Raw genomic sequence first — 25,180 nt, forward strand, 5'->3', positions numbered from 1 at the left:
TCGGTAGTGACACTACCGAAACGAGAAAAAAAATTGTTCCCTCAAAAACCTGTTAGGAGTACGTTTCAGGCAATTTAAAGTTGATTGGTAGTGACTTTTTTGTGACTTTTTTTTGGTCCCTAACATTCATCGAGCTCTGGACTTAGATATTTTTTTTTCCGTTTCGGTAGTGACACTACCGAAACGAAAAAAAAAATGTTCCCCCAAAAACCTGTTAGGAGTACGTTTCAGGCAATTTAGAGTTGAATGGTAGTACTTTTTCGTGACTTTTTTTTTCGTCCCTAACATTCATCGAGCTCTGGACTTAGTAAATTTTCTTCTTACCGAAACGATTTTCTTTTTACCGAAACGAAAGTTTCGGTAAATTGTCCCCCAAAAACCTGTTAGGAGTACATTTCAGGCAATTTAGAGTTGAATGGTAGTACTTTGTCGTGACTTTTTTTTTGGTCCCTAACATTCATCGAGCTCTGGACTTAGAAATGTTTTTTCCGTTTCGGTAGTGACACTACCGAAACGAGAAAAAAAATTGTTCCCTCAAAAACCTGTTAGGAGTACGTTTCAGGCAATTTAAAGTTGATTGGTAGTGACTTTTTTGTGACTTTTTTTTGGTCCCTAACATTCATCGAGCTCTGGACTTAGATATTTTTTTTTCCGTTTCGGTAGTGACACTACCGAAACGAAAAAAAAAATGTTCCCCCAAAAACCTGTTAGGAGTACGTTTCAGGCAATTTAAAGTTGATTGGTAGTGACTTTTTTGTGACTTTTTTTTGGTCCCTAACATTCATCGAGCTCTGGACTTACAATTCTTTTTCCGTTTCGGTAGTGACACTACCGAAACGAAAAAAAAAATGTTCCCCCAAAAACCTGTTAGGAGTACGTTTCAGGCAATTTAAAGTTGATTGGTAGTGACTTTTTTGTGACTTTTCTTTTGGTCCCTAACATTCATCGAGCTCTGGACTTAGTAAATTTTCTTTTTACCGAAACGATTTTTGGGAAATTGTCCCCCCAAAAACCTGTTAGGAGTACGTTTCAGGCAATTTAGAGTTGAATGGTAGTACTTTTTCGTGACTTTTTTTTTCGTCCCTAACATTCATCGAGCTCTGGACTTAGTAAATTTTCTTCTTACCGAAACGATTTTCTTTTTACCGAAACGAAAGTTTCGGTAAATTGTCCCCCAAAAACCTGTTAGGAGTACATTTCAGGCAATTTAGAGTTGAATGGTAGTACTTTGTCGTGACTTTTTTTTTGGTCCCTAACATTCATCGAGCTCTGGACTTAGAAATGTTTTTTCCGTTTCGGTAGTGACACTACCGAAACGAGAAAAAAAATTGTTCCCTCAAAAACCTGTTAGGAGTACGTTTCAGGCAATTTAAAGTTGATTGGTAGTGACTTTTTTGTGACTTTTTTTTGGTCCCTAACATTCATCGAGCTCTGGACTTAGATATTTTTTTTTCCGTTTCGGTAGTGACACTACCGAAACGAAAAAAAAAATGTTCCCCCAAAAACCTGTTAGGAGTACGTTTCAGGCAATTTAAAGTTGATTGGTAGTGACTTTTTTGTGACTTTTTTTTGGTCCCTAACATTCATCGAGCTCTGGACTTACAATTCTTTTTCCGTTTCGGTAGTGACACTACCGAAACGAAAAAAAAAATGTTCCCCCAAAAACCTGTTAGGAGTACGTTTCAGGCAATTTAAAGTTGATTGGTAGTGACTTTTTTGTGACTTTTTTTTTGGTCCCTAACATTCATCGAGCTCTGGACTTAGATATTTTTTTTCCGTTTCGGTAGTGACACTACCGAAACGAAAAAAAAATTGTTCCCCCAAAAACCTGTTAGGAGTACGTTTCAGGCAATTTAAAGTTGATTGGTAGTGACTTTTTTGTGACTTTTTTTTTGGTCCCTAACATTCATCGAGCTCTGGACTTAGTACATTTTTTTCCGTTTCGGTAGTGACACTACCGAAACGAGAAAAAAAAATGTTCCCCCAAAAACCTGTTAGGAGTACGTTTCAGGCAATTTAAAGTTGATTGGCATTGACTTTTTTGTGACTTTTTTTTTGGTCCCTAACATTCATCGAGCTCTGGACTTAGAATTTATTTTTTCCCCAAAAACCTGTTAGGAGTACGTTTCAGGCAATTTAAAGTTGATTGGTAGTGACTTTTTTTTTGGTTCCTAACATTCATCGAGCTCTGAACTTAGTACATTTTTTTCCGTTTCGGTAGTGACACTACCGAAACGAGAAAAAAAAATGTTCCCCCAAAAACCTGTTAGGAGTACGTTTCAGGCAATTTAAAGTTGATTGGTAGTGACTTTTTTTTGGGTCCCTAACATTCATCGAGCTCTGGACTTAGTACATTTTCTTCTTACCGAAACGATTTTCTTTTTACCGAAACGAAAGTTTCGGTAAATTGTCCCCCCAAAAACCTGTTAGGAGTACGTTTCAGGCAATTTAGAGTTGAATGGTAGTACTTTGTAGTGACTTTTTTTTCCGTCCCTAACATTCATCGAGCTCTGGACTTAGTAAATTTTCTTTTTACCGAAACGATTTTTGGGAAATTGTCCCCCCAAAAACCTGTTAGGAGTACGTTTCAGGCAATTTAGAGTTGAATGGTAGTACTTTTTCGTGATTTTTTTTTCGTCCCTAACATTCATCGAGCTCTGGACTTAGTACATTTTATTTTTTTCAGGGCATGAGTTGTACCTGTTCAAAGTTGGCATTTTCAATTGAGTGCTATAGCGCCACCTTTGGACGAAAGATTGTGAGAATTATTTTTTGATCGTTTTTCATGACCATCTACCATATGGCCGAGTTTCGTAAAAAGCGACAGCACGGTTCAGCCAGAACTGCGAAAAGTGGCAGAAGAAGAAGAAGAAGAAGAAGAAGAAGAAGAAGAAGAAGAAGAAGAAGAAGAAGAAGTGACAGAATACTGCCAATATCAAAACAGGTACAGAGCTGAGAGCTCTGTCCCTGTAATAATAAAACAGGTCCAGAGCTGAGCTCTGGCCCCGTAATTATAGATCAATACTTTCAAGACTTTTAAGAAGCCTATGGTTTACAATATTCTAATAATATTAGAAAGATATTACCCCAACAAAATGTGCTTATTTTCCTCAAAGGATGAGCAATTTGCATTAGGTTCTTATGTACCACAGGTTGCATTGTGAAAGATGCTACTGTCAACATGATAACTACTCTTTTCTACATCATGTTAACATGAACGTGTTCCATCTTATTCTAAAACAACAGAAACCTACGTTCCAGTTTCTCAGTATATCACCTTGGGGAGTGCCCTAAACAAATACCTCAAAGCAGCAGACTCAATGTCATATGTTCAGGGCAAGTTGTGTACCAGGAGTAACATTGTCTTATTGGCAGAGTCAGAGTACAACCTGGGTTTATTGTGTTCCATCAGCATAATTAGTAGTGCTAACTGCTTAAAAATGACATGCTAACTTTAGAAATGGCTCTAAAGCAGTTGTCATAATTGTAAAAAGTGTTTTATTTGTTTGTTTTGTTGTTTTTACAAAATTCATTCTTAGACTGCTGTTATACAGTAGGTGTCACTTGAAGGTTAAGGAGAAAGTCGAACATTATGTTGTACAATCCAAAGCCCTGGCATTCCCGCCTGGCTTCCCTCCCCCGAACATGGGCGAATTGTGTTTGTATAGAATCTATATGAACACAATTCTCCCATGTTCAGGGGTGTGTAACTCATTTTCGGGTAAGGGCTTTGATGAGGGCCGGGCCAGTTGCACCTACAGTACGCGCATACACAGTGGTAGGCCAAGTATGTTTTTACCTTTCTGGAAATCATCTCGTCTCAAGTTTGACACCCCTGGTATAGATGCTCGGCCAAACCGGATGCACCGTGTTGGTTTTGAAACCCTAGACTCCGTGGTGGAGTTACTGTACTTTACCCCTGCGCCACGCAAGCGCCCATCGATATTGTGATGATAACATTGTATTGTGATGGTGATATATTCTTTTTGCAGATCTATGTGTCACACTGCGATGGGTTATTATGAGCTTGGACATCGGTCACCTATTTTCACAATTTTCTCTTCGGTGATTAAAACCAGGAAAAGACAACACTTTTGCCAAACAATATCTTGTCGCATATCACGATATCGATACATTGCCCAGAACCTATGCCAAACCCACTGTTTTTTATCCCCACTAGCAGCAGGGCTGTTAGGAAGTCAATGTTGTTTGGTCCGTCAGTCTGTCCACCAGGGGTGTAATGGTGTTTCTTTTTACTGGCGGAACGCTATTTTAATGAGGTCACGCGCATGTCGCCCGCACATCGCAGTATCAAAACTAAAACCTTTGCTTTGAACTAGTAACTTTCTCTTCTTCGACGGTGGCTAAGGCATTCTTTTTGTATGCAGATACACTGGCAGCAGCAGTACTGTAGACAAAATGTATGTGAGGATGCATTTGCACAACCTGTTATGCAAAGTAGCCATTTGGGTACTTGGCTCATGAATCAGGGGGAATGCGCTCTAGCGTGCATGTGTGTGCACATCCGTGCATGTGCGTGCGTGTGATCCTGGCAAAAAAAACTGGCAGAACGCGGTGGTGTCGCGTGAAGCGACCAGTGTACCCCTGCTGTCCATCCAACACTGTGGTCCCACACAGAATATCTCAGTAAATACTGGCTGCATTGAAATTGGAATATGCTGTGCACCTTCATGCTCCCAGGAGGATGAACATTTGGTGACTCATTTGGTGACTCCATGACCTTTCCTATAGCACCACCCTTAAGCCAAAATCCCCATTTTGCACACTTACTGTACGTCAAAATGTAATGGCTTAATTGCCATGAAACCTGCCAAATGCTGCATTCGTGCACAATTAGTGAGCCTAGGTTCTTTCCTTAAGCACCACACTCTGGCCAAAATCTAAATTTTGCTAAAATAAATAAACAAAAGAACAGTGAATACCCACTCCAGAAGACACATTTCTGCCAAAGGCTAAAAAGCAACAAACAACTAAATCAATTGGAAAATATGAAATGAGTGTTGAAATGTCTGTCTTTACAGGTCTTACCTGTCCATTATAGTGTACGGTGATGATAAGAAGCAGGTGCTTTTACTTCTGTTTTTGCTCCTTATGTCCAATGGAGACAAACTGCTACCCACCTACAACAATGAGACTGTCAAACAGGCAGTGTACAGTACAGTACAGTACAGTACAGTACAGTACAGTACAGTACAGTACAGTACAGTACAGTACAGTACAGTACACAGTGTGTGTGTGTGTGTGTGTGTGATCTGATTGCTTTAATACTGTCATGTCCTTTATAAACTTGTATTTATGCTAACACAAATAAACTATCCATATGTGTGCATGTGCATGCGTGTATATGCACATGCATGAGTGTGCATGTGTGTGTGAGCACTAACTTTGTAGCGTCTTTCAAGTGCGGTTCTCAGACCATCATTAGTGTCATGGAGTTTTCTGTTGGCTGCCCTAAACACACACACACACACACACACACACACAAACAAACACACAAAATAGAAACGGAACGAAACATGTATTTACAGTACACATTATAGCAAAATATTTCCCCAAAAATCCCACAAATTCCAAAGAATTAAAAAAATGTAAAAAGTTTGCAAATCTATCATATAATATAATATAATAATCTTGTGTGTACGTGTTAGCCCACTTACTGTAGAATCTCTATCTGTCTCTCCAGGAGTTCTCTCTCATCAGAGTATTCCTTCATCAGCTCCTCATCTCTGCACACAAAACAGAAAATAAAACATTGGATCATGAACACAGCAGTGGTCTCACCTGTCATTAACCACATGAACCCTAGAGTCCAATTTTCTCAGAACATTCGGTGAAAACAGGCGAACATTTGGCAAAAATAGCAGATTGGCAAATCTTTGGAGCAGACCAAGTATAAGTGCTGGGGAACCCGGTCAGCTAAGTATAGGGTTTGAAGGGGTTCATTCATATTTATATAGCTCAATATTCACATTGTTGTACAGTACAGTGTTTGTTCAAACAGTGTCTCTCCAGCTCTTTAGTAAACAGAAAATTCATTTTAACGTCAGGATACCAATTTCCTCCAATTAAGCGAGAGAACTCATACATGCTACAGGAGAGTGAAATTGGAAGTGATTTGCAGACAAAATTGGAACTGGAACTCAGTAAAATTGTATCTATAAATGGGTTCTCTCTCTCCCCTGATTGGATGAAATTGGTGACCCAAATGAAAATATATTTTCTGTTGGAGAGACGAGGAGACCACTGTTACTAAATAAACACTCAATTATTACTATCAGGAAATGGAGATTTTATTTATTATTTTATTGGTTTTGAAAAAAATATTCATTTTAACAAAACATATCACTTTTATCAAGATACTGTACATACAGTACTATATTTCCAAGTATTATACAAAGTGAGGTCATGCTGAGTGAAATAGGATATGTTGAATGTACACCTCGGTATAGCTTAACTCATTCTTTGTGGCGTGGCCATTTTGCCAAGTGCCTCTCAACACTTTTAACAGAAAAAAGTGTTGTGTCGACACTCCAACATCCCAAATAATAAGACTATATTTGTGTGAACGCAACTACTGATGTGGTTCAAAGGGGCAGACAGTCTACTCTACTCTCCCCGTGGCCCCGTTGTCATGGCAACCCCTCTGAGGCAGTTATTGTGTGTGAAGTCACACCAGGATATCCTGTTACAGTTGTGAATGAAACATAAACACCCAGGGAGCTGTCTGTCAGTCAGTGTGAGGGGGTGTGGCCTCTGCTTCTGTTTCTTGTTAGTCCTCTCTCTCATTCACACTCTCTCTCTCTCTCTCTGCCTCCTGTGCAAGGCTTCTTTCAAGGTAATGTGTGTGTGTGCGTTTGTGCGTGCATAGGCCACATACTGTATTGGAAATAATGTTGGACATCAAACTAGTTGGGCAATTGGTTACAATTATTGAGCTGGAGGCAGGAAGCTGGAGAAAAAATATTATTGGTTACTGGTTGGATATTGGTTACAATTGGTTATCCAACTAGCGTCTAGTTGGATACAGGCTAGCGTCTGTGTGTGTGTCCGTGCATGTATGTGTGAGTAGGAGAGAGAGACCGTTTCTTCTTATTTAAGCATAATACAATTTCCAGTAAGCAGTCACCACAATGAATCAAAACCAATCAATCCTTCTGTCACGGAACACAAACAATGATAGAATGAAGCAAATGAGAGAGCACTACTAGACTAATGAACTACACTAGACCGACCTTTCAGTGTTCATGCTGTGGTCTGTCAGGTCCATCTTCAGTGTGTCCATCTCACTCTGTAGGCAGGCGATGTTGGTCTGAGACTTCAACAGCTCATGTTTTAACTTCTGGTTGTCCTGGAGCGAGAGATGCAGGAGGGAGTGTGATGCCTGATTTATTCTTAGTTGCAAGATGATGGTATAGCACACTGAAATAGCCGATCTACAAGCTCTAAACACAACGCGACGCATTTGTAAGCTTGCGTATCGGCTATCTCCGGTGCATGCCAAGTATAACTCAGGATTGAGAGTAGAAGGGTCACAAAGAAGCAGAAAAAGGAATTTAATCAAGCCCCCCCACACACAACAAATAAAAACAAAAAAAGCCCAATTCCTGTTTATGATTTAAAACATTGTGTTTGATGGATGTCATGCATAGCACAATTTCAAGATATAAGTGAAAAAGACAGTGTAGTTGAATTAAAAGTGAATCAAGATGAATATCATCTCACCAACATGAGTTCGTTAATCTTCTTCTTCAGAATGGTGCTCTCATCCTTTATACTAATGTTGTTGTACTTTTCTTCTATCTGAAGAGGGTATAATAACACACAGTGAATACATGCATACATACGTATACATACATACACATACATACATACATACATACATACATACATACATACATACATACATACATACATACATACATACATACATACATACATACATACATACATACATACATACATACATACATACATACATACATACATACATACATACATACATACATACATACATACATACATACATACAGACTGAAGCCAGTTACTGAAATGAATGTTAGTTTGGAATAAAAGCCCTTAATAAGAGTCAGTCTGCACTCTGCATAAGTAACTGGATATTTTTTCAAACAGCCTGAGTCGAGGTGCTGCCTTCAAATATCCTGTATATCGCACAGAAAACCAAAGTAGGCACAACGCTTGTCCTTCATCATACAAAGACCAGACAGTCTTCTTTTGTCTTTAAGGACATCTGAGCTGAAATGTCATGTTTTTAACATAATAAAGCAGAGATTCATTTTTTTTTAAAGAAGTGTTTAAATAAGTGTTTGCTTTTGAACTCAGACCAGGCAGCTAGTATAATCCACTCTGTCGGTTGGTTGGTCAAAATGTTCAAGTCGCTGGTCGCAGCTTATCACCGATTATGTGCTCGTTTTTTAACCATGTCTGACTGTACAATGGTTTATTTAAACATGAACAGTGAACAGTCTAATAGCTCTACTAAGTACAGTTTTCATGAATACGGTAAAAAAAAGGCAGCTGGCTCACAATCCAGCTGCCTTTTTGATGATAATAACAGTATGTTTGGAAAAGATGCCACTTATGCGATGTGATATGAGAGTGCGGGATGCCACTTTAATTGTAAGCAATTAGCATCCAATGAGATTTTTATGTACTCATTTAAGATCCATTCCATGGGGGCACTGTGCAGTGGTGAAACTGTTTACATTACAGTACAGACATTCATGGATGTTGACATGAAACACTTACCACCTGCATCCTCTGGATTTTACACTGGAGCTCATACACTTCGGTCTCATAGCTGGACCGCAGCTCACTCAAAGATGCCTCTGTCCGCTGGGCCTCCTACACACACACACACACACACACACACACACACACACACACACACACACACACACACACACACACACACACACACACACACACACACACACACACACACAGACAAAATGATCAGTCGGCCATTCATATGTAAGTGTGTGTGTGTGTGTGTGTGTGTGTGTGTGTGTGTATGTGTGTGTGTGTGTGTGTGTGTGTGTGTGTGTGTGTGTGTGTGTGTGTGTGTGTGTGTGTGTGTGGGGGTGGGTGCGTGCGTGCGTGCGTGCGTGCGTGCGTGCGTATGTATCTGTGTGTATCTACCCAGTGACGGAATGCAGGTGAGATTACTGTAGGTGAGAGCTTTTCTGAGTCAAAGCAAACAGTAGCTCTAGAATAAACAGGGTCGATGGTACACTTACATAACATCATACACACACACACACACACACACACACACAGTGATAAGGCATGGTTTATTTTCCCGTGTATGAAAATAAGTGAAACACCATTTTTCCCCTGCCTAATTGGTGACAGTATTTCAAAACAAACACGGACAGCTGGGAACAAAGAAACAAACAACAAACAAATCATAAGCATTAATTATCCAATTGTCACTTTATAATAAAGTTTTATGAGAGTGTATTTTGTATCTCTGAGTCAGCTACTCTAATGTTTCCATTTAATTCACTGCAATGGAAAACAAAATATTGTTATCTTACTTTTCCATGAAACGCCATGGGTTTCCACAGAGCTGACATTTTGATAGTCTCAGGGCCCTTTTTTCGCCAGTGCCTTACCCATTATCCCTTTGCCATTTTTTACTATTTCTAAAAACATTTTCAAATAGTTCAAATAGCCAATCTACAAGCTCAAAACGTGTCGAGGTAGATTGAACTATTTGTAAATGTTTTTAAAAATAGTAAAAAATGGCGAAGTAGTTAGGGATAATGGGTAAGGCACCGGCGAAAATAGGGCCCACAGTCTAAACTCATACTCTTAGAACTCAAGCTTTTGCAATGCCGACACAAATGAGAGTGTGAAATCGTTTTTTGTTAGGCCAAAACATTTACAGGATCTCAACATTGGAACATAACCCGCAAGGTCATAGTTGCTTTAATAAAACACCTACCAGATGTCCTTTTAACCATCATGATTTATCCACATACAAAGTAAATGGTCAATGTTCATTTATCCATTTGTAACTATAATAGGGGTGTGCCGATACACTAATTTCACGAAACGATACGATACGATATTTGGCTCACAACTTCGATACGATTTCGATACGATACGATACGCACTTTTTTTATTATGAAAATATATGGAGGAGAAAAAAAGAAAATGCAAACAAATAATTCTGTTTTTGCATTATTCAGACATGCAAACTTGTAGCTTTTCAGCTACAATAGCCGTTTTGAATCCAAATAGTATGACACCTGACCCGAAAAAAAAAACATGTTGTCACTCTTTTCACTTCGGGGCCGTTTGCATGCCTGATTATTATGATTGTGTAAAAAAAAAAAAAAAAAAAAAAACATTTTTTTTTTTTTCAAAAACGATATTTTTTTTTCCCAAAACGATACATATCGTCGCGAAAACGTATCGCGATATATCGCGGGACGATATATCGGCACACCCCTAAACTATAACTATATTAATCTGATATAACACAACCCCCAAATCTAAATTACAGGCCCAATTTTATGTTTGAATAGTTCCTTTATTATCAGTATTATGAATAGTATTAAATAGTTGCTATGTAGTTCCAAATGCAGATGAAGGAATTGAATGTTGATATTTCCTGCCATGTAACTTAACCATAACAACATAACCATTATTTAGCCCTGCATGCATGCCATGCATGGTCAGAAAGCCATGCATGGTCAGAAATTTAGTCCAAAAGTACATAGCCTGTTTCTTTATGGATACTTTTTTTGTATCTACACAGCACTTCATCCTTATCATACACAAATATATATTCAAGACTAGAGGCCTAAGGAGCATTCTATTCACTTATCTAATTTTTCTAATTACTAATCTAAAATCCATACAGGTGTGAAACCATGATGATATGATGGTATTATACTACACCCGATTGGTCGGTGAGGTTAGAACAGTAATCTGATATTCAGCTGTACATACAATGTGTTTGTGTTTGACATGAGGGAAGAGCTAAGTAGACCCACCCTGCTTATCACTTTGCCTAAACACTTAAGAGAACAACCGCAGGTATGATAACTTGATATCTTGGAAAACCGGAATATTTGACAGGGAGGGGAGGAAGAGGTCTAATCAAGCTGTGAATGGGATTATGTTTATGTGTTGTGTAATCTGTGTGCCTATGTGTGTGTGTGTGTGTGTGTGTGTGTGTGTGTGTGTGTGTGTGTGTGTGTGTGTGTGTGTGTGTGTGTGTGTGTGTGTGTGTGTGCGTGCGTGCGCGCGCGCGCGCGCGCGCGCGCGCGCGCGCGTGCGTGCGTGCCTGCCTGCCTGCCTGCCTGCCTGCCTGCCTGCCTGCCTGCCTGCGTGCGTGCGTGCGTGCGTGCGTGCGTGCGTGCGTGCGTGCGTGCGTGCGTGCGTGCGTGCGTGCGTGCGTGCGTGCGTGCGTGCGTGCGTGCGTGCGTCTGTACTCGGTCACCTGCTGCCGTATATTTTTCTCAGTAGCTTGAATGCGTTGATCCATCTCCTCCTCCATCTCACTCAGCTGCATTGATGCCTGGTCCTGCGCTCTGCAAACAACATGTCCTTCTCAGTCCATTTCAATACATGTCCACTCTGTCGTATTTAGTCAAAACATCTATTAATGGTTATTAATAGAGCAGCGGTTCCCAGCATTTTCTAGATCAGGGCCCACAATCAATCGATTGTGTTCTGGCTTGAATAAATGAAACTAACTTAGTATACTTTTTAGTATTTTTTTTAAGTATACTGTATTTTTTAGTGTTAGTATTTTAAAGTGCTTATTTATTTATCACTATGAAAACACATTTTCAAGGTTTTAAAGAAGAAATACTATGTAATTTGCTTTACATCATCTTTTTATATATTAATGTTCCCAGCATTTTCTAGATCAGGGCCCACAATCAATCGATTGTGTTCTGGCTTGAATAAATGAAACTAACTTAGTATACTTTTTAGTATTTTTTTTAAGTATACTGTATTTTTTAGTGTTAGTATTTTAAAGTGCTTATTTATTTATCACTATGAAAACACATTTTCAAGGTTTTAAAGAAGAAATACTATGTAATTTGCTTTACATCATCTTTTTATATATTAATGTTAAATTATCAACAAAATCTTAGTGTTTTGCCAACTATTTGGGGGCCCACCAGGGAATCCCTGATATAGAGAGAATAATTAGAGGTTGACTTTTTGGAGGGGGGGGGCTTGGATTTGTGTAGTATGTGCATGTGTGAGTATACAGTATCAATGCATACTTCTATTTATGATTATGTACATTAGATACATGTAGATTATATATTACATTTAATGTCCGGGTGATCATTTATAGCCTTATTCAGTTACAAACACAATGAGAAAATAGCCTTTGAACCGTGCCATGTTTGACAGGCTGATTTGTGATTTACTTCCACAGCGAGGTGAAATTTAATGGCATACAGTCATATCAGCCCTTGGTGTTATCATTTATCAACCCTGATAAGGAGTTCTAACATACAACAACAATGAAAACCATACTGTGAGCTTGTAGATCGGCTGTTTCCAATTTATTTATTTGAATTTGAAAGTATACAATTATTAAATATGGCCTATTTTGGCCATACTACTTTATTTATTTTTGATTATTGGTACCGGTCTGCCCTGTGCAATATTTGTTTAAAAAGCTTAAAAGCCACAGAAATGTAATTTCTATTTATATGTTTCAATATCCAATGCCAAATAAGATCATATCATTGTATGTGTGTGTGTGTGTGTGTGTGTGTGTGTGTGTGTGTGTGTGTGTGTGTGTGTGTGTGTGTGTGTGTGTGTGTGTGTGTGTGTGTGTGCGTGCGTGCGTGCGTGCGTGCGTGCGTGCGTGCGTGCGTGCGTGCGTGCGTGTGTGTGTGCGCGTGTCCTACCGTTTGACAGCGAGGGCCAGGTTCTCCATCTCTGAATGACGCTGTCTGAACTCCCTGGTGAAGTTTGTGATCACTCTCTCAAAATGAGGAACCAGCCTGGGCTCCGTCAGGTTGATGTTATGGTACAGAGTAGCTACCTGTTCGCTGCTGGAAGACAGTCACATAATGGTGAAAATGCGTTGATACTCTTTTCCATCTGAATGTGTAATCTCATGTACAATGAGTTGATACTCTTGTGCACCTTAATGTCTAGTCTCATTTACATACCTACTGTTAAGTGGACCGAAGTCTTACCACCTTGAACTTTATGTCTAACCTCATGAACATAGAGTACTGTAACTGCTGGTTTATGTTATGTGTATTTATGTAGATATCTTCGCATTTTTTTCTTTACTAATGAATTTTCTTCTTGCTCTCCCCGTCAAGCCCTGAGCCTAGGTAACAACCTTGTTTTATCTTTTTATTATTTTAATTCCTCTCTAGCAGTGGAAGAAACAAGCTGCTCAAATTTGAGCAGTAGGGTTTATTTATTTTTGGCCAGCCCTTCAAATAATATAATATCTCAACATGTTTACCGTAGCTCTGAGGCCAATGTCATGTAGGATGTTTAAAATAAAATGTCCATTGAAACAAGCTGTAAGCTTTTTTTGTGTTATCCTTTTGATTATGGTGGGTAAGATGTATGTTAGATGTGACATATGTTTTATTTCATGATCAATAAAGATCAATCAATCAATCAATCATTCAAAAATAAACAACAGATTATCTTAACTTTAAGATATTGTTTGCCAAATGTTTGCCAAAAACACGACATTCAGTAAGTCTTCACAGTGGCTCGTATAGCAGGATATGGTTGGCTAGAGGCAGATGGAATAATACAAATGTTTTCATTTGTCAAGTCAGGGCCTCATTAACCTAGTTCTACAGTACATGACTCACTCTCCTGTGTCAGAGCCGCATGATAAAAGCATGTCACACAGGTGGAGAGTGTTTGACATAGCCACAGGCATTCAGGCTACAAACATAGATAATCCTTAGTGTCAATACCTCAAGGCTAGACAGTAGACACAATTTTCTGTACTGACACACACACACACGCACGCACACACACGCGCGCTCGCGCGCACACACACACACACACACACACACACACACACACACACACACACACACACACTCACACACACACACACACACACACACACACACACACACACACACACACACACACACACACACACACACACACACACACACACACACACAAGCACTGTCTGGCACACACAATATCCACTTTCACTGAAGAACAAAATACTTCCCTACAGGAAGGGCTTTCATCATTTTCTCAGCAGTCAGCTGATTGCTGTGGCAGTGGGAGATAATGGATTGTTATGAACTGAGATGAAGATGCCACCACTGACAATCAGTGCCCCAGATACCTCAGCATGGCAGAGAGAGGTTGGGTCCCATGCCAGGCCTGGGGGCCAAAATACACTCCCATATCAAATGTATGATATTTGAACTTGATTCAAATAACTACAGCCCAATAATAGTGCAGATAATTATCACTTTCACAACTTCACTGTTTAACTTATTTGTAACTAGCTACAGTTACAAATTACAGCTACTAATTAGCTTAAATATTTACACTATTAGATTACATTTTACTGTGTTCAAGTGTCTTAACTTAAACAGTTGAGACTGAGAGGGTCCACAAGTATGCTCCCATGCAAATGTACATATACACTAGAGTAGGTTCATTAAGCCTTAATTGCAAGTCTGATTACGTTATGTTTGTTTTTCCAGTCTAGTTATCGCAACAGGCTGTCAAACATTCACTTCATATTGCACTGTAAGATGCAATGCTGGCCACAACAAATACGTCCTTGCATAGCCTACTGTAGCCTACATCAAACAAATGTGCCTACTATTTGCCAAATTGCCATTAAACCGAGTAATAATCACTGAGGAAAATAACCACTACTAGGCCAATAGCCTAATAATAAACCGGCACATGTTTTATTATATTTGAATAAAAATAACTCCTTCTTCACCTTGGAATGAATCTGGCCTGGTCCCCGAGCCGGTGCTGGAAGTCGTCCCATGCAGGAGACACTCCGCTGTCCGTCTCCATGTCCATCTCGTACCGGTTGTTGACACCACTGATAAACAGTGGTGGAAAAAGTACTAAAATGTTGTACTTTAGTAAAAGTATCAATACTGCAATGTAGAAAAACTCTGTTAGGCTACAAGTAAAAGTCCAGCATTCTAAATTGACTTTTGTATTTGTATATTGTACTTTGAGATGTAGTGGAGTGGAAGTAAAAGTAGCCTACTGAAAATCGAAAATGTTTGTACTTGAGTACAGTACTTTCCACCACTGCGTATCGGTCGTTGAAACCACTGATAAACTCCAGCAGGGTCACTGTCCAGTCGGTGTAAGATCTCCTCCTCCTCGTATCTCCCGGTGAGATGTAGATCCTAGCAGATGGTTCGAAAGCCGTTCTTCTCAATCTGCCCCGAGTTCTAATCTCCACGGCGTCTGCGTGGAAGAGAGTGCGCAAACGCTCGCCCCAAAACACAGTCGCCCCGGGCAAATCCGGCGACCTCGGAACGGTCACCACCTGGTATTCCAAACTAAACGTAACCTCAGTAAACTATGCCTAACCCTAACCTTATTCCTAAACCTAACCTCAGTAAAACGGTGCCAAAACTATGCCTAACCCTACACTTATTTCTAACCTCCTCAGTAAAACAAATACAAGAATACAAGAACCGCTGGGGGCGAGAAGTCCGCGAAAAGAAATGGGTACGAGCGTGTTTTGGGGGGAGTTTATACCTCATTCCCCGTGGCGCAGAAAAGAAGTTCCACAGGAAAATAAATTCTAGTCTAACAATAACAATACAGATACTGACCGTGGAGAAACTTCAGGTCACAACTAATTGTAGGAAGAATATCCGGAAAAAATCGTTTGTTATCCATCCAGGTCCATAACGCACACGTATGCGCTATTATCCAAATGTATGAGTTTTACGGTTACCCACTTTTGAAATAGGCTAATTATCTTGGGAACGGAAAATAAAATGGCCGCATTTATATTCAATATAAATGTTAGGCGGAACTGAAAAGTTGTTTGCTTCAATTAATGTGTTGAACTATTTCCTTCTTCGGTACATGGCCGGCTGGTGTAATGTTCCTGTCCTCCTGTGGTCCGTTTGAACGCAGATGAAGGAATCCACCTGCGTCAGGTGGTAACACCCTCTCTCTCTACGTCTCAGGCAAACATACTGTCTGGGCTGGCTGCCAAAATGTTGATACAATCACCTGTAATCGGTTGAATAAGCTTTTAAATCAACAATCTTCAAAACAGAGCTGTATGTATCCATGGAAATACTGAGCCAATTTGACATTATTAGAAAGTCATAAAGTTATGTCATTTTAGTATCCACTGTCTAATTAATGTGTCTATAGACTGTGGCCTATAAACCTAGCATATTGAAAAAAAAGATTTAGGAGGCACAGGTTAATAGCACACTGAGTCTGTTTCTCTACTGGCTTCAATCCATTGTATCCTACTTAACAACACTTTTGACAGCAACTTTTAACTGATGTGGAATGTCCCACAAGTTGTTGTGTTGTCGCAGACTAGGTTACACACATGTAATTTGAAGCATGTACTTGTACACAGTCCTATTTTGATATCAGACCTGAAAGTGACCTCTTTATGAAATCTGTTTTGATAGCCTGGTGAATTCCCTCCAACCCATGACTCACCCTAGTCCTCCACCTGCTGGTGACGGTGATGGAAGCAGCTGATGAACTCTTTCAAGGTGATGGTGCCATCATTGTCGATGTCCAGTAGGATGAATATGCTCTCAGATTCGTGGAGTGGAACGCAGAGCTCAGAGCAAATGGTTCAAAACTCTTGTTTTTCAATGCCCTGCCCTGAATTGTCTGCATCATAAGTGTGGAAAGGCACAGTAAGCACCTTCTATCCACCTATCCTGTGCCCAATGCCAACACCATGGCTTTCCTCCAGTGGGAATAGTTCTCACGTCTGCTTTGCTGACAGCATTTAAGAAATAGAATAAAAACATTAGTTCATAAACTGAAAAAAGAAGGCAAGCTTTAAAGCACACATAGATGACCATGGAAGCACACATTGTGGATAGTTTATCATAACCCATTGCCTATTCAGTTATATAAATGTAGAAATACCTTAAACAATTCTTCCATGGAGATCTGTCACCCTGCCTCACTCACACATTCACACACGCACACACTCCTTCATGCATACACAAAAAAAAGAGATACACATCATAATGTAACTCAAATAGCTTTTACTTGAAACAGGTCTGTATCCACTTCTATTCATCTTGTGTGCCTCAGTTAGTAATGCGTGATTATGCCTTGGTGTTAATTTGTTGCAAGTCAAAAATATAAATTTACTACATTAGATGAAAACTTTTTAAGATGGTGAGCTACCAGTGTGTGTCAGATGAGATCTAAGACAACCCAGTGCACAGGTACTGAACTGAACAAATCCAATGGCCTCACCACACACCACAGGGACATACAGATAGACAATGCACATAGGTGATATTTTAGGTGTGTGTGTGTGTGTGTGTGTGTGTGTGTGTGTGTGTGTGTGTGTGTGTGTGTGTGTGTGCGTGCGCGCGCGCGCGCGTGCGCGTGCGCGTGCGCGCGTGCGCGTGTGTGTGTGTGTTTGTCTCAGAGCTGAGGGTGGACTTTTACAGTAGCATTGATTTCTCTGATGTCCGTCTGAGAGGGGATGTGGGTACAACCATACAGATGGAGCACCTTCAGCCTGGAGAGTGTGTGAGAGAGAGAGAGAGAGAGAGAGAGAGAGAGAGAGAGAGAGAGAGAGAGAGAGAGAGAGAGTTGTTTTAAGACTTTATGCTTGATATTTGAAATTGAGGACATCGAAGCTCAGCCAACAGTATCACTAGCTGTTCCACTAGATTTGGAAACGTGTAATGTGTAGTGTTGTGTTTACCTTTTGCAGTGCCTACACAGTTTGAGGATGTTCTCTGGGCTAATGTGACAGAAGCTGAGTTTGAGCGTATGGAGGTGTACACTGCAGTATTTGGCTAACAGGGTTACCCTGTAATACACATGCACGTACGCACGCATGCATGCATGCACATACACACACACACACACACACACACACACACACACACACACACACACACACACACACACACACACACACACACACACACACACACACATGCACACACATACAGAGAGGCATGGATGCATGCACGTAAGCAAGCAAGCAAGCGTGCACACACACACACACGCACACGCACACGCACGCACGCACGCACGCACGCGCGCACGCACGCACGCACGCACGCACGCACGCACGCACGCACACACACACACACACACACACACACACACACACACACACACACACACACACACACACACACACACACACAGATGACACGTACAGAGACACCACAGAACAGGAAAGGATACATGATGAGTATGCTGTATAGTATTGCATTGTTTTACATTCCATTTATTTCATATTGTTTCATATGATCATATCACAAATAACAATAACACAGTACCATTTTGTGTTCCATAACAAACAATGTAGGTGATGTTTGCCCTACCCTCTGTTCCCTGTACCAGTAGAACTAAGATCCAGGTCCTGCAGTCTTCTGCTGCCCCGAGCCAGAGCCTGAACTCCTGTGTCTGTTATTGCCCTGCAACCACTAACATCCAGAAATCTGACAGGTACACACGCATGCATGCACATATAGGGGTGGATTGTGTCAAACTTTATACTCTGCAGTACATCCAATGCGTACTGTAACTTGCGATTGTCGAGACCAGCTGAATTCACACCAGCAGCGACAGCAGATTCTATACAGTAGCTTGTTATCAATATTCTGTACTTCCATACAGTAGTCTGTTTCTGTCCATCTCAAGTGGTGTCAATGCTACACTACACTATGTTGTCAAATGTAAAAACCATGAAATGAATGCCATGTTACACTATGTCGTCCAATGTAAAAAACATAAAAACAATTCCATGCTACACTACAGTATGTGGTTCAATGTAAAAACCATTAAAAAGAAATGCCATGCTACAAGTACATGCTATGTCGTCCAATGTAACCATAAAAAATGCCATGCTACACTATGTCGCCCAATGTAAAAAACATTAAAGAAATGCCATACACTACGTCGTCCAATGTAAAAAACACAAATGCTACTCCCACTTCAGAGCACAGCACACCTCTGCTCACCTGATGCAGGGTGTATGCATGCAGATGTTGTGTAGTGTAAGGTCTGTGATTCCAGGACAGGAACTGAGGGTCAGCCTCTGAAGGTCAGGACTCTGCTGAAGCACCTGGACCAACGTAGTGTCATTCACCTGTAGAGAGAGAGAGAGACACAAGCAAGAGGCACAGTGGCATTTGGAAAGCCAATTACAGCATCGATGCAGATATACCCCCCCCCCCCCCACACACACACACACACACACACACACACACACACACACACGCACACACTCTCTTACTCACAGCGTGTAGTCCTGTCAGATTGAGAGATTGTAGGTATTTGAGCTGTGATGTCATCAGTTTGAGACTGTGTACATTGACTTTTGGTACCTGGCCAATGTTTAGGTGCCGAAGGCCAGGACACATCTAAGACATAGGAGAGAAGTAAAGAAGTCTAAAAAAAAAAAATTACAATTTCTCTGTGGTAGATTTTTATTTTTATGTCCTGAAATACGTATACCTCATATACTGTCTCCAGACAGGATGGAGTGAGGAACTGACAACCAAAAACCTCCAACCTACCAAGTCTAAATTAAAAACACACATATCTAAGTTACGCATGTGTTTGTGTATACACAGACAGTCAGGCACAAAAGCACACACAAACAAACATTATGCAAAAACACCAGTAAACATACACATGTACATGCACACAGAAAGGAAGAAAAAGCTGGTATCACCTCTCTCTGTGTTTCATGATGAGTTTTATCAGTGGGTCATCAGTAACATGACAGCCATTCAGGCCAATAGCTTCCAGTTTGAACCTGCATATACGGTAATTACAGTATGAGCCAGGACAGAGGAGGAGAGAAAGGTCACCCTGTATCAACCTGTAAATGCAGCATGATTATGATTAGGGGGTATTAGAAGAATTGCTTGATGGCTTTCATATACAGTAGCTACTTACAGAAAGACTAACGAGCTGAGTGGCCTTGTGGTTAGAGTATCCACCCTGAGATTGGGAGGTCAGGGTTCGATTCCCTGGCCATGTCAAACCAAAGACTATAAAAGTGTGACCCAATGCCTCTCTGCTTGGCACTCAGCATCAAGATTGGGGCTACGTCCCTGTTACATATGTATATACAGTATATATGGGTGTACTTGTACATCATGGCTGATGGCTGTCTCACGCTACAGAAACAGGAGATAGGCTCCTGCTCTAAGGTCCCTATGGCTTGAGAACCGTTGATTCCCAAGGAAGGCTACTTACTAAATACTAATGGTGTGTGTGTGTGTGTGTGTGTGTGTGTGTGTGTGTGTGTGTGTGTGTGTGTGTGTGTGTGTGTGTGTGTGTGTGCGTTACCCATTACAGCTGTGAGTCAGAGCTTTCAACCCTGTATCAGTCGCCCCACTCCAGCTGACATCCACACTGGTCACATGATTACACCGCTGACCAATCAGACAAAGCACCCGGTCACCATGGAGGCAAGGTCCGGTACAGCTGGTCACTCTCACTTCCTGGAAGCAATTTATGATGAGATACTGTATATCTTGAATTTTAATTGAATTAAATAGAATTCATTGAGTTGAAAATACTGTACAGTACTTATCGCTGATTGATTCTTTTACCTCCAAAGAGTCTCTGGTCAGAGAGAAGAAATTCTCCAGACCGCTGGAGGTGACAGACGGCCCACTGCACCCATACAGAGACAGACTGTACGGGGAACGCCCACCCATACTATCCAGCCATTGGTCTGTCAGGGTGGAGCAGTCTTGGACCATTAGATGTTTCCCTGGATTAAAAGAGTGCAAACGAATGCATGATTGTCTTTTCTTCTCTCTCTCTGTCTCTCTCTCTCTCTCTCTCTCTCTCTCTCTCTCTCTCTCTCTCTCTCTCTCTCTCTCTCTCTCTCTCTCTCTCTCTCTCTCTCTCTCTCTCTCTCTCTCTCTCTCTCTCTCTCTCTCTCTCTCTCTCTCTCTCTCTCTCTCTCTCTCTCTCTCTCTCTCTCTCTCTCTCTCTTGTGCGGTTCTGGTCGTGGGTTATCTTCTGTTTGTCCAGGGAGTGGTACAGTACAGTTTTGCAGTGGAAGTCGTTACATCATGAGAACGCACCATATGGCTGTGAGTGACTCACACCCACATGACTTATAGACTGTTGCACGACCCATAACAAGGTCACTCCTTTACCCCAAACATGAATCGGGCCTTCAGCTTTATCATGGCCCTGTCTTCAAGGGGACAACTGGCCCTAAACTTAATGTTTCCTAAGTTTATGTCTCATTTATCTATCCGTGTGAAGACATTTGTCTTCACAACAAGAACACAATCTTTACACGCACGCACGCACGCGCGCACACACACAGGGTAGACTTACAGAGTGTGTGATCAGTAGCTAAACATTGCAGACGGTGGCAGACCTGTGCTGTCGTGCACAGGTCACTGTGAGGTAGCAGAGACAGAATGGACAGCCACAACTCATCAGGAAGACAGAGCCACTGGTTACATACACCTGGCTGAAAAGACAAACACACGCACACGCACACGCACACGCACGCGCACGCACACGCACACACACACACACACACACACACACACACACACACACACACACACACACACACACACACACACACACACAAATGTACTGTACAGCGATAAAATGGCAACCTCTTTTGCACACAGTAAAATAGTAACATTACAACTTTATACATGTATATATATATGTATATATATATATATATATTTATTCATGTATTTTCTTACCGTGTATTTGTAAATGGAGTCGTTGTTCACAGTGACGCACACTTCTGTACCTGCACAAGCAAACACGTTATTTTTTGTACCTGGGGGGGTGATTGTTAGTAAAACTAACTTTTTGCAAACTCAAACAAGATTGTTTGCGTGCGTGCGTGCGTGCGTGCGTGCGTGCGTGCGTGCGTGCGTAAAATGTCAAATTATAAATGGAAATAAAGGCAAGAGTCTCCAGCACTGATCTCACCTAGAGAGAGCCAATGTGACAGTAGTCCAGGGTCTATGAAGTCATGCTGGATCACGCGTGTCTCTTTAGCGAGAAGGCATGTAGGTAGTGTTGTGCTTGGCCGCTTGATGTTTGGTCTAGATTTTGCGTTGTGTTTGGCTGACATGGTCCTGGTTGGGGCAGGAGACCTGCAACAGGAGGAAGCTAATTTCTCTTTTCTTTTTGCACAAAATTAGCTTATGAATATGCAGAAAAATGATGTACTGCAGTGCTGTAGTGTTATATTCATGTGAAATGATTTACTCCTAGTGTAAACATGCAGACACGGTAATATGTATGTGAACTTGTAGATCGTCTATTTTCAAATATTACTGTGTAGTGCACATCAAAGAAAATGATGATTTGGTGTGTTACAGTACCGTGGCAATACTTCTCCATGTGTGAGGGAGGACCAGGAAAGGCATGACTTTTCCCAGAACCTCCAGGAATGACTTCGACCCCTGCTCCCCAACCTTTGACCTCTAACATTACCGTGATGACCAATCACCACCGGATGACCTCTGCTCCTCTTTGGCTGAAAAACTAAACATGGGCACAAATGCACACAAAGAACAACCCAAAAGGTAATCACTGTATCCTTATTTGCACGCTACTATGTCATCTCCTGTACATTCCATAATGAACATAATGCTTTAGTATCTTCTATCTATAATATGTATTACCTGGGTTAGTAGAAGTTCTCAAAGAGTGGTGAGCGGTGCACACAGAACTCTTATGTGAAATATTAGGTGAGGTCTTCTTGTCATCTACAGCTGTAGTACTTTTTGGGTCTCCCACAACTGGCCCTGTTGTGCTGTACATGGCAAATGGCTTTGTGGAGCTTGCAGCCGTAACCATTCCACTCTCACCTCGGGTGAAAGGATTTCTAACCTCATGGACAGTGTCAGAAGGATCAATATCAATGCAAGAAGAAGGCAAGATTGACAGATCTAGACCTAGACGGGAAGCCGTTTCCTCTGATTCTTTCTCTTGTTCAACATGATGTGACTGTATGACATCTCCAGGTTTGACACGCTGACTGTGGTCCATTCGGAGGTGATCCAGGTGATTTACACAGCGGAGATACTGCTCATACACGGTAAGGTGTGATGGCATTTTTAAATTGGAAGCTGAGTTGGGTTTTGCCATTTCTGTGAAGTAGCTTAACCCGTCATTTTCCTCTTCCACATCCCTCTCTTCGACCACATAATTGTCTTCTTCCACTTTTTGAGCATCTCCCTCTTTCTTCATACTTTCCACATTCGTCTCTTCCACAGCTTTAAAGTCCTGCATCTCTGCTGTCTTCATCCATGATGGTTCCTTTTCTGTCTGAGCCTCTTCTCTTTTCTGAGCTACTATATATATGGGTTTGTTCTCTTTAGATAAGGGGCCAAAACTGGGCGTCCGTAAAATAGAGCAATTTGGAGCGTAGATGCTATCTTTGTGACTAGCGCAGCGAGATGATGCAGATTCTTTTATACAGCATTTTGCACAATCTGATGTAAGATTCTGATCAGCATCCTGGTTATATCTGTTACTGGTGGTTGAGCGGTCTCTTTGAAGCGATATGTAAGGATTACATGTTATGCAGCAGGCCTCTGGACTAAGGTACGAAGTTTGTTTATAGACACTATTCCTCAGCTCTGTACTCCCAGCGCTGTGTCTGTGCTCGGGTCCACGTACCTCACCCATCCTTTGGGTAAAGGAGGAGATCGCCGTCTGGGGTTTGTCTGGCAGTGGAGTTTTGTACGCTGGGAGCATATTCTGTTGTTTACTACTGTTATCATTCTGTGGTTCAAGGTGCTGAACACTTTCCGTATCCCAAGCTCTGCCTCCACACTGAGCTCCCAATACCGCACTGGTCCATGGAGTGGTGGAGAAAGGAATGTGGGGTTTAAAAGGAGGTGAACGTTTAGATCCAGGGAGTCTGTTGTGTGTGTCCTCGTGCTCTTCACCAGAGCACGTGAAACTAGTTGTTCTCCTGAGTTTGTGATAAACATCACCTGAGCCAACATCTGAACTCAGGAAGCTCTGAGCCCAGTCTAACGCATGCTGTAGCTTCTGCTGCTCAGTGAGGAGAGGGTCATTTAGAAGAGGGTCCATGTCTATTGGTAGAACTCCTGCCTACCACTCCCAGAATCCTCTTGGCATTTGGACATACTACCTCTGTCTGATTCTCTGATAGGATGTAGTTATATGGTTGGATCTGTTGGTCAGAAGTAACCCTCTCAGTCTTTTCAGGATCATTATTTCACATTATTTCAGGATTTTCTGAATTGTGGTATAGTCAATATTTGCTTTAAAGGCTATATTTGTTTTCAGTAGAATTACACTGTACATGACATTACTTTAACTACCTTGAACAACAAACTAAACCAAATGCCTGTTGTTTGACATATGATGTCAAATGCTGGTTAGTAAGAATCATAAGTTACTCTTACCTTTTAAGATTCCCACCTATCTATATAGTGCAGTAGAGTCTTCAAGCAGGTACAGCATGTACAGTATATAGACTAGACATTAATCATAATTTAATACACAGTAGACCCTACTAGTCCCCCACTTTAGCCAGCTCTTTATAATGAAGGTTCTAACATTTCCTAGAAATCCTTCTCTGTGTTGTTCACACATATATCACCATAGAGACAACACAAACTGCAATGTCACCTTCCAACCAAATGAGGGAGACATAGTCCTTTACAATATGATACTTAATATTTGATGCCTTAAAGTGACATAGGGCTGAGGCAAAAAAAGTATTGTTTCTCAACGGGGTCGGCACAACCCCCAGGGGGCGTACAGAGAAGTTCAGGGGGCACAGAAGCAGGGGGCAGTTTAATGTTTAATGTAAGTGCACATTTTCTTCATTTTATCCTAGACTTTTTTTCATAAACTCATTGTGTCTCCATGGTATTGGTCATTGTGTCAATAAGGTACTGCTCATTATGTCTCCATATCATGTCAG

The 25,180-nt window shown here is 41.1% G+C and overlaps 2 protein-coding genes across 4 annotated transcripts in view; both read right to left on the minus strand.

Moving 5' to 3' along the window:
• Positions 1-16,119, minus strand: part of rasef (RAS and EF-hand domain containing) — a 66,038-nt gene extending 49,919 nt beyond the window's left edge. Inside the window, exons 1-10 of one of the 3 annotated variants that reach the window (XM_084055105.1) lie at positions 15,269-16,119; positions 14,987-15,152; positions 12,933-13,076; positions 11,495-11,585; positions 8,788-8,883; positions 7,744-7,821; positions 7,254-7,369; positions 5,679-5,747; positions 5,406-5,472; positions 5,050-5,141 (exon numbers count right to left, since the gene is read on the minus strand). In XM_084055105.1, the coding sequence (XP_083911231.1) occupies positions 5,050-5,141; positions 5,406-5,472; positions 5,679-5,747; positions 7,254-7,369; positions 7,744-7,821; positions 8,788-8,883; positions 11,495-11,585; positions 12,933-13,076; positions 14,987-15,072 (839 nt within the window). In that variant the 5' untranslated portion in view covers positions 15,073-15,152; positions 15,269-16,119. Of the gene's footprint in view, positions 1-5,049; positions 5,142-5,405; positions 5,473-5,678; positions 5,748-7,253; positions 7,370-7,743; positions 7,822-8,787; positions 8,884-11,494; positions 11,586-12,932; positions 13,080-14,986; positions 15,153-15,268 lie in introns of those variants that run through there. The other 2 variants (XM_084055104.1, XM_084055106.1) reach the window with 2 other exon arrangements.
• Positions 16,120-16,708: 589 nt separating this feature from the next.
• Positions 16,709-19,762, minus strand: LOC311044044 (uncharacterized protein; the record flags this gene model as incomplete). The annotated part of the gene is made up of 7 exons (XM_084055465.1): positions 19,720-19,762; positions 19,503-19,625; positions 19,224-19,351; positions 18,585-18,701; positions 17,951-18,058; positions 17,689-17,761; positions 16,709-16,807 (listed from the first exon to the last, which is right to left on the minus strand). The coding sequence occupies exons 2-7, from the start codon at positions 19,623-19,625 to the stop codon at positions 16,709-16,711; spliced, it is 648 nt and encodes a 215-aa protein (XP_083911591.1). The 5' UTR covers positions 19,720-19,762.
• Positions 19,763-25,180: the final 5,418 nt, after the last annotated feature.

This window comes from Gymnoscopelus microlampas, assembly GCF_963454915.1.
Source record: "Gymnoscopelus microlampas genome assembly, chromosome: 4".
Classification (NCBI taxonomy): Eukaryota; Metazoa; Chordata; class Actinopteri; order Myctophiformes; family Myctophidae; genus Gymnoscopelus; species Gymnoscopelus microlampas.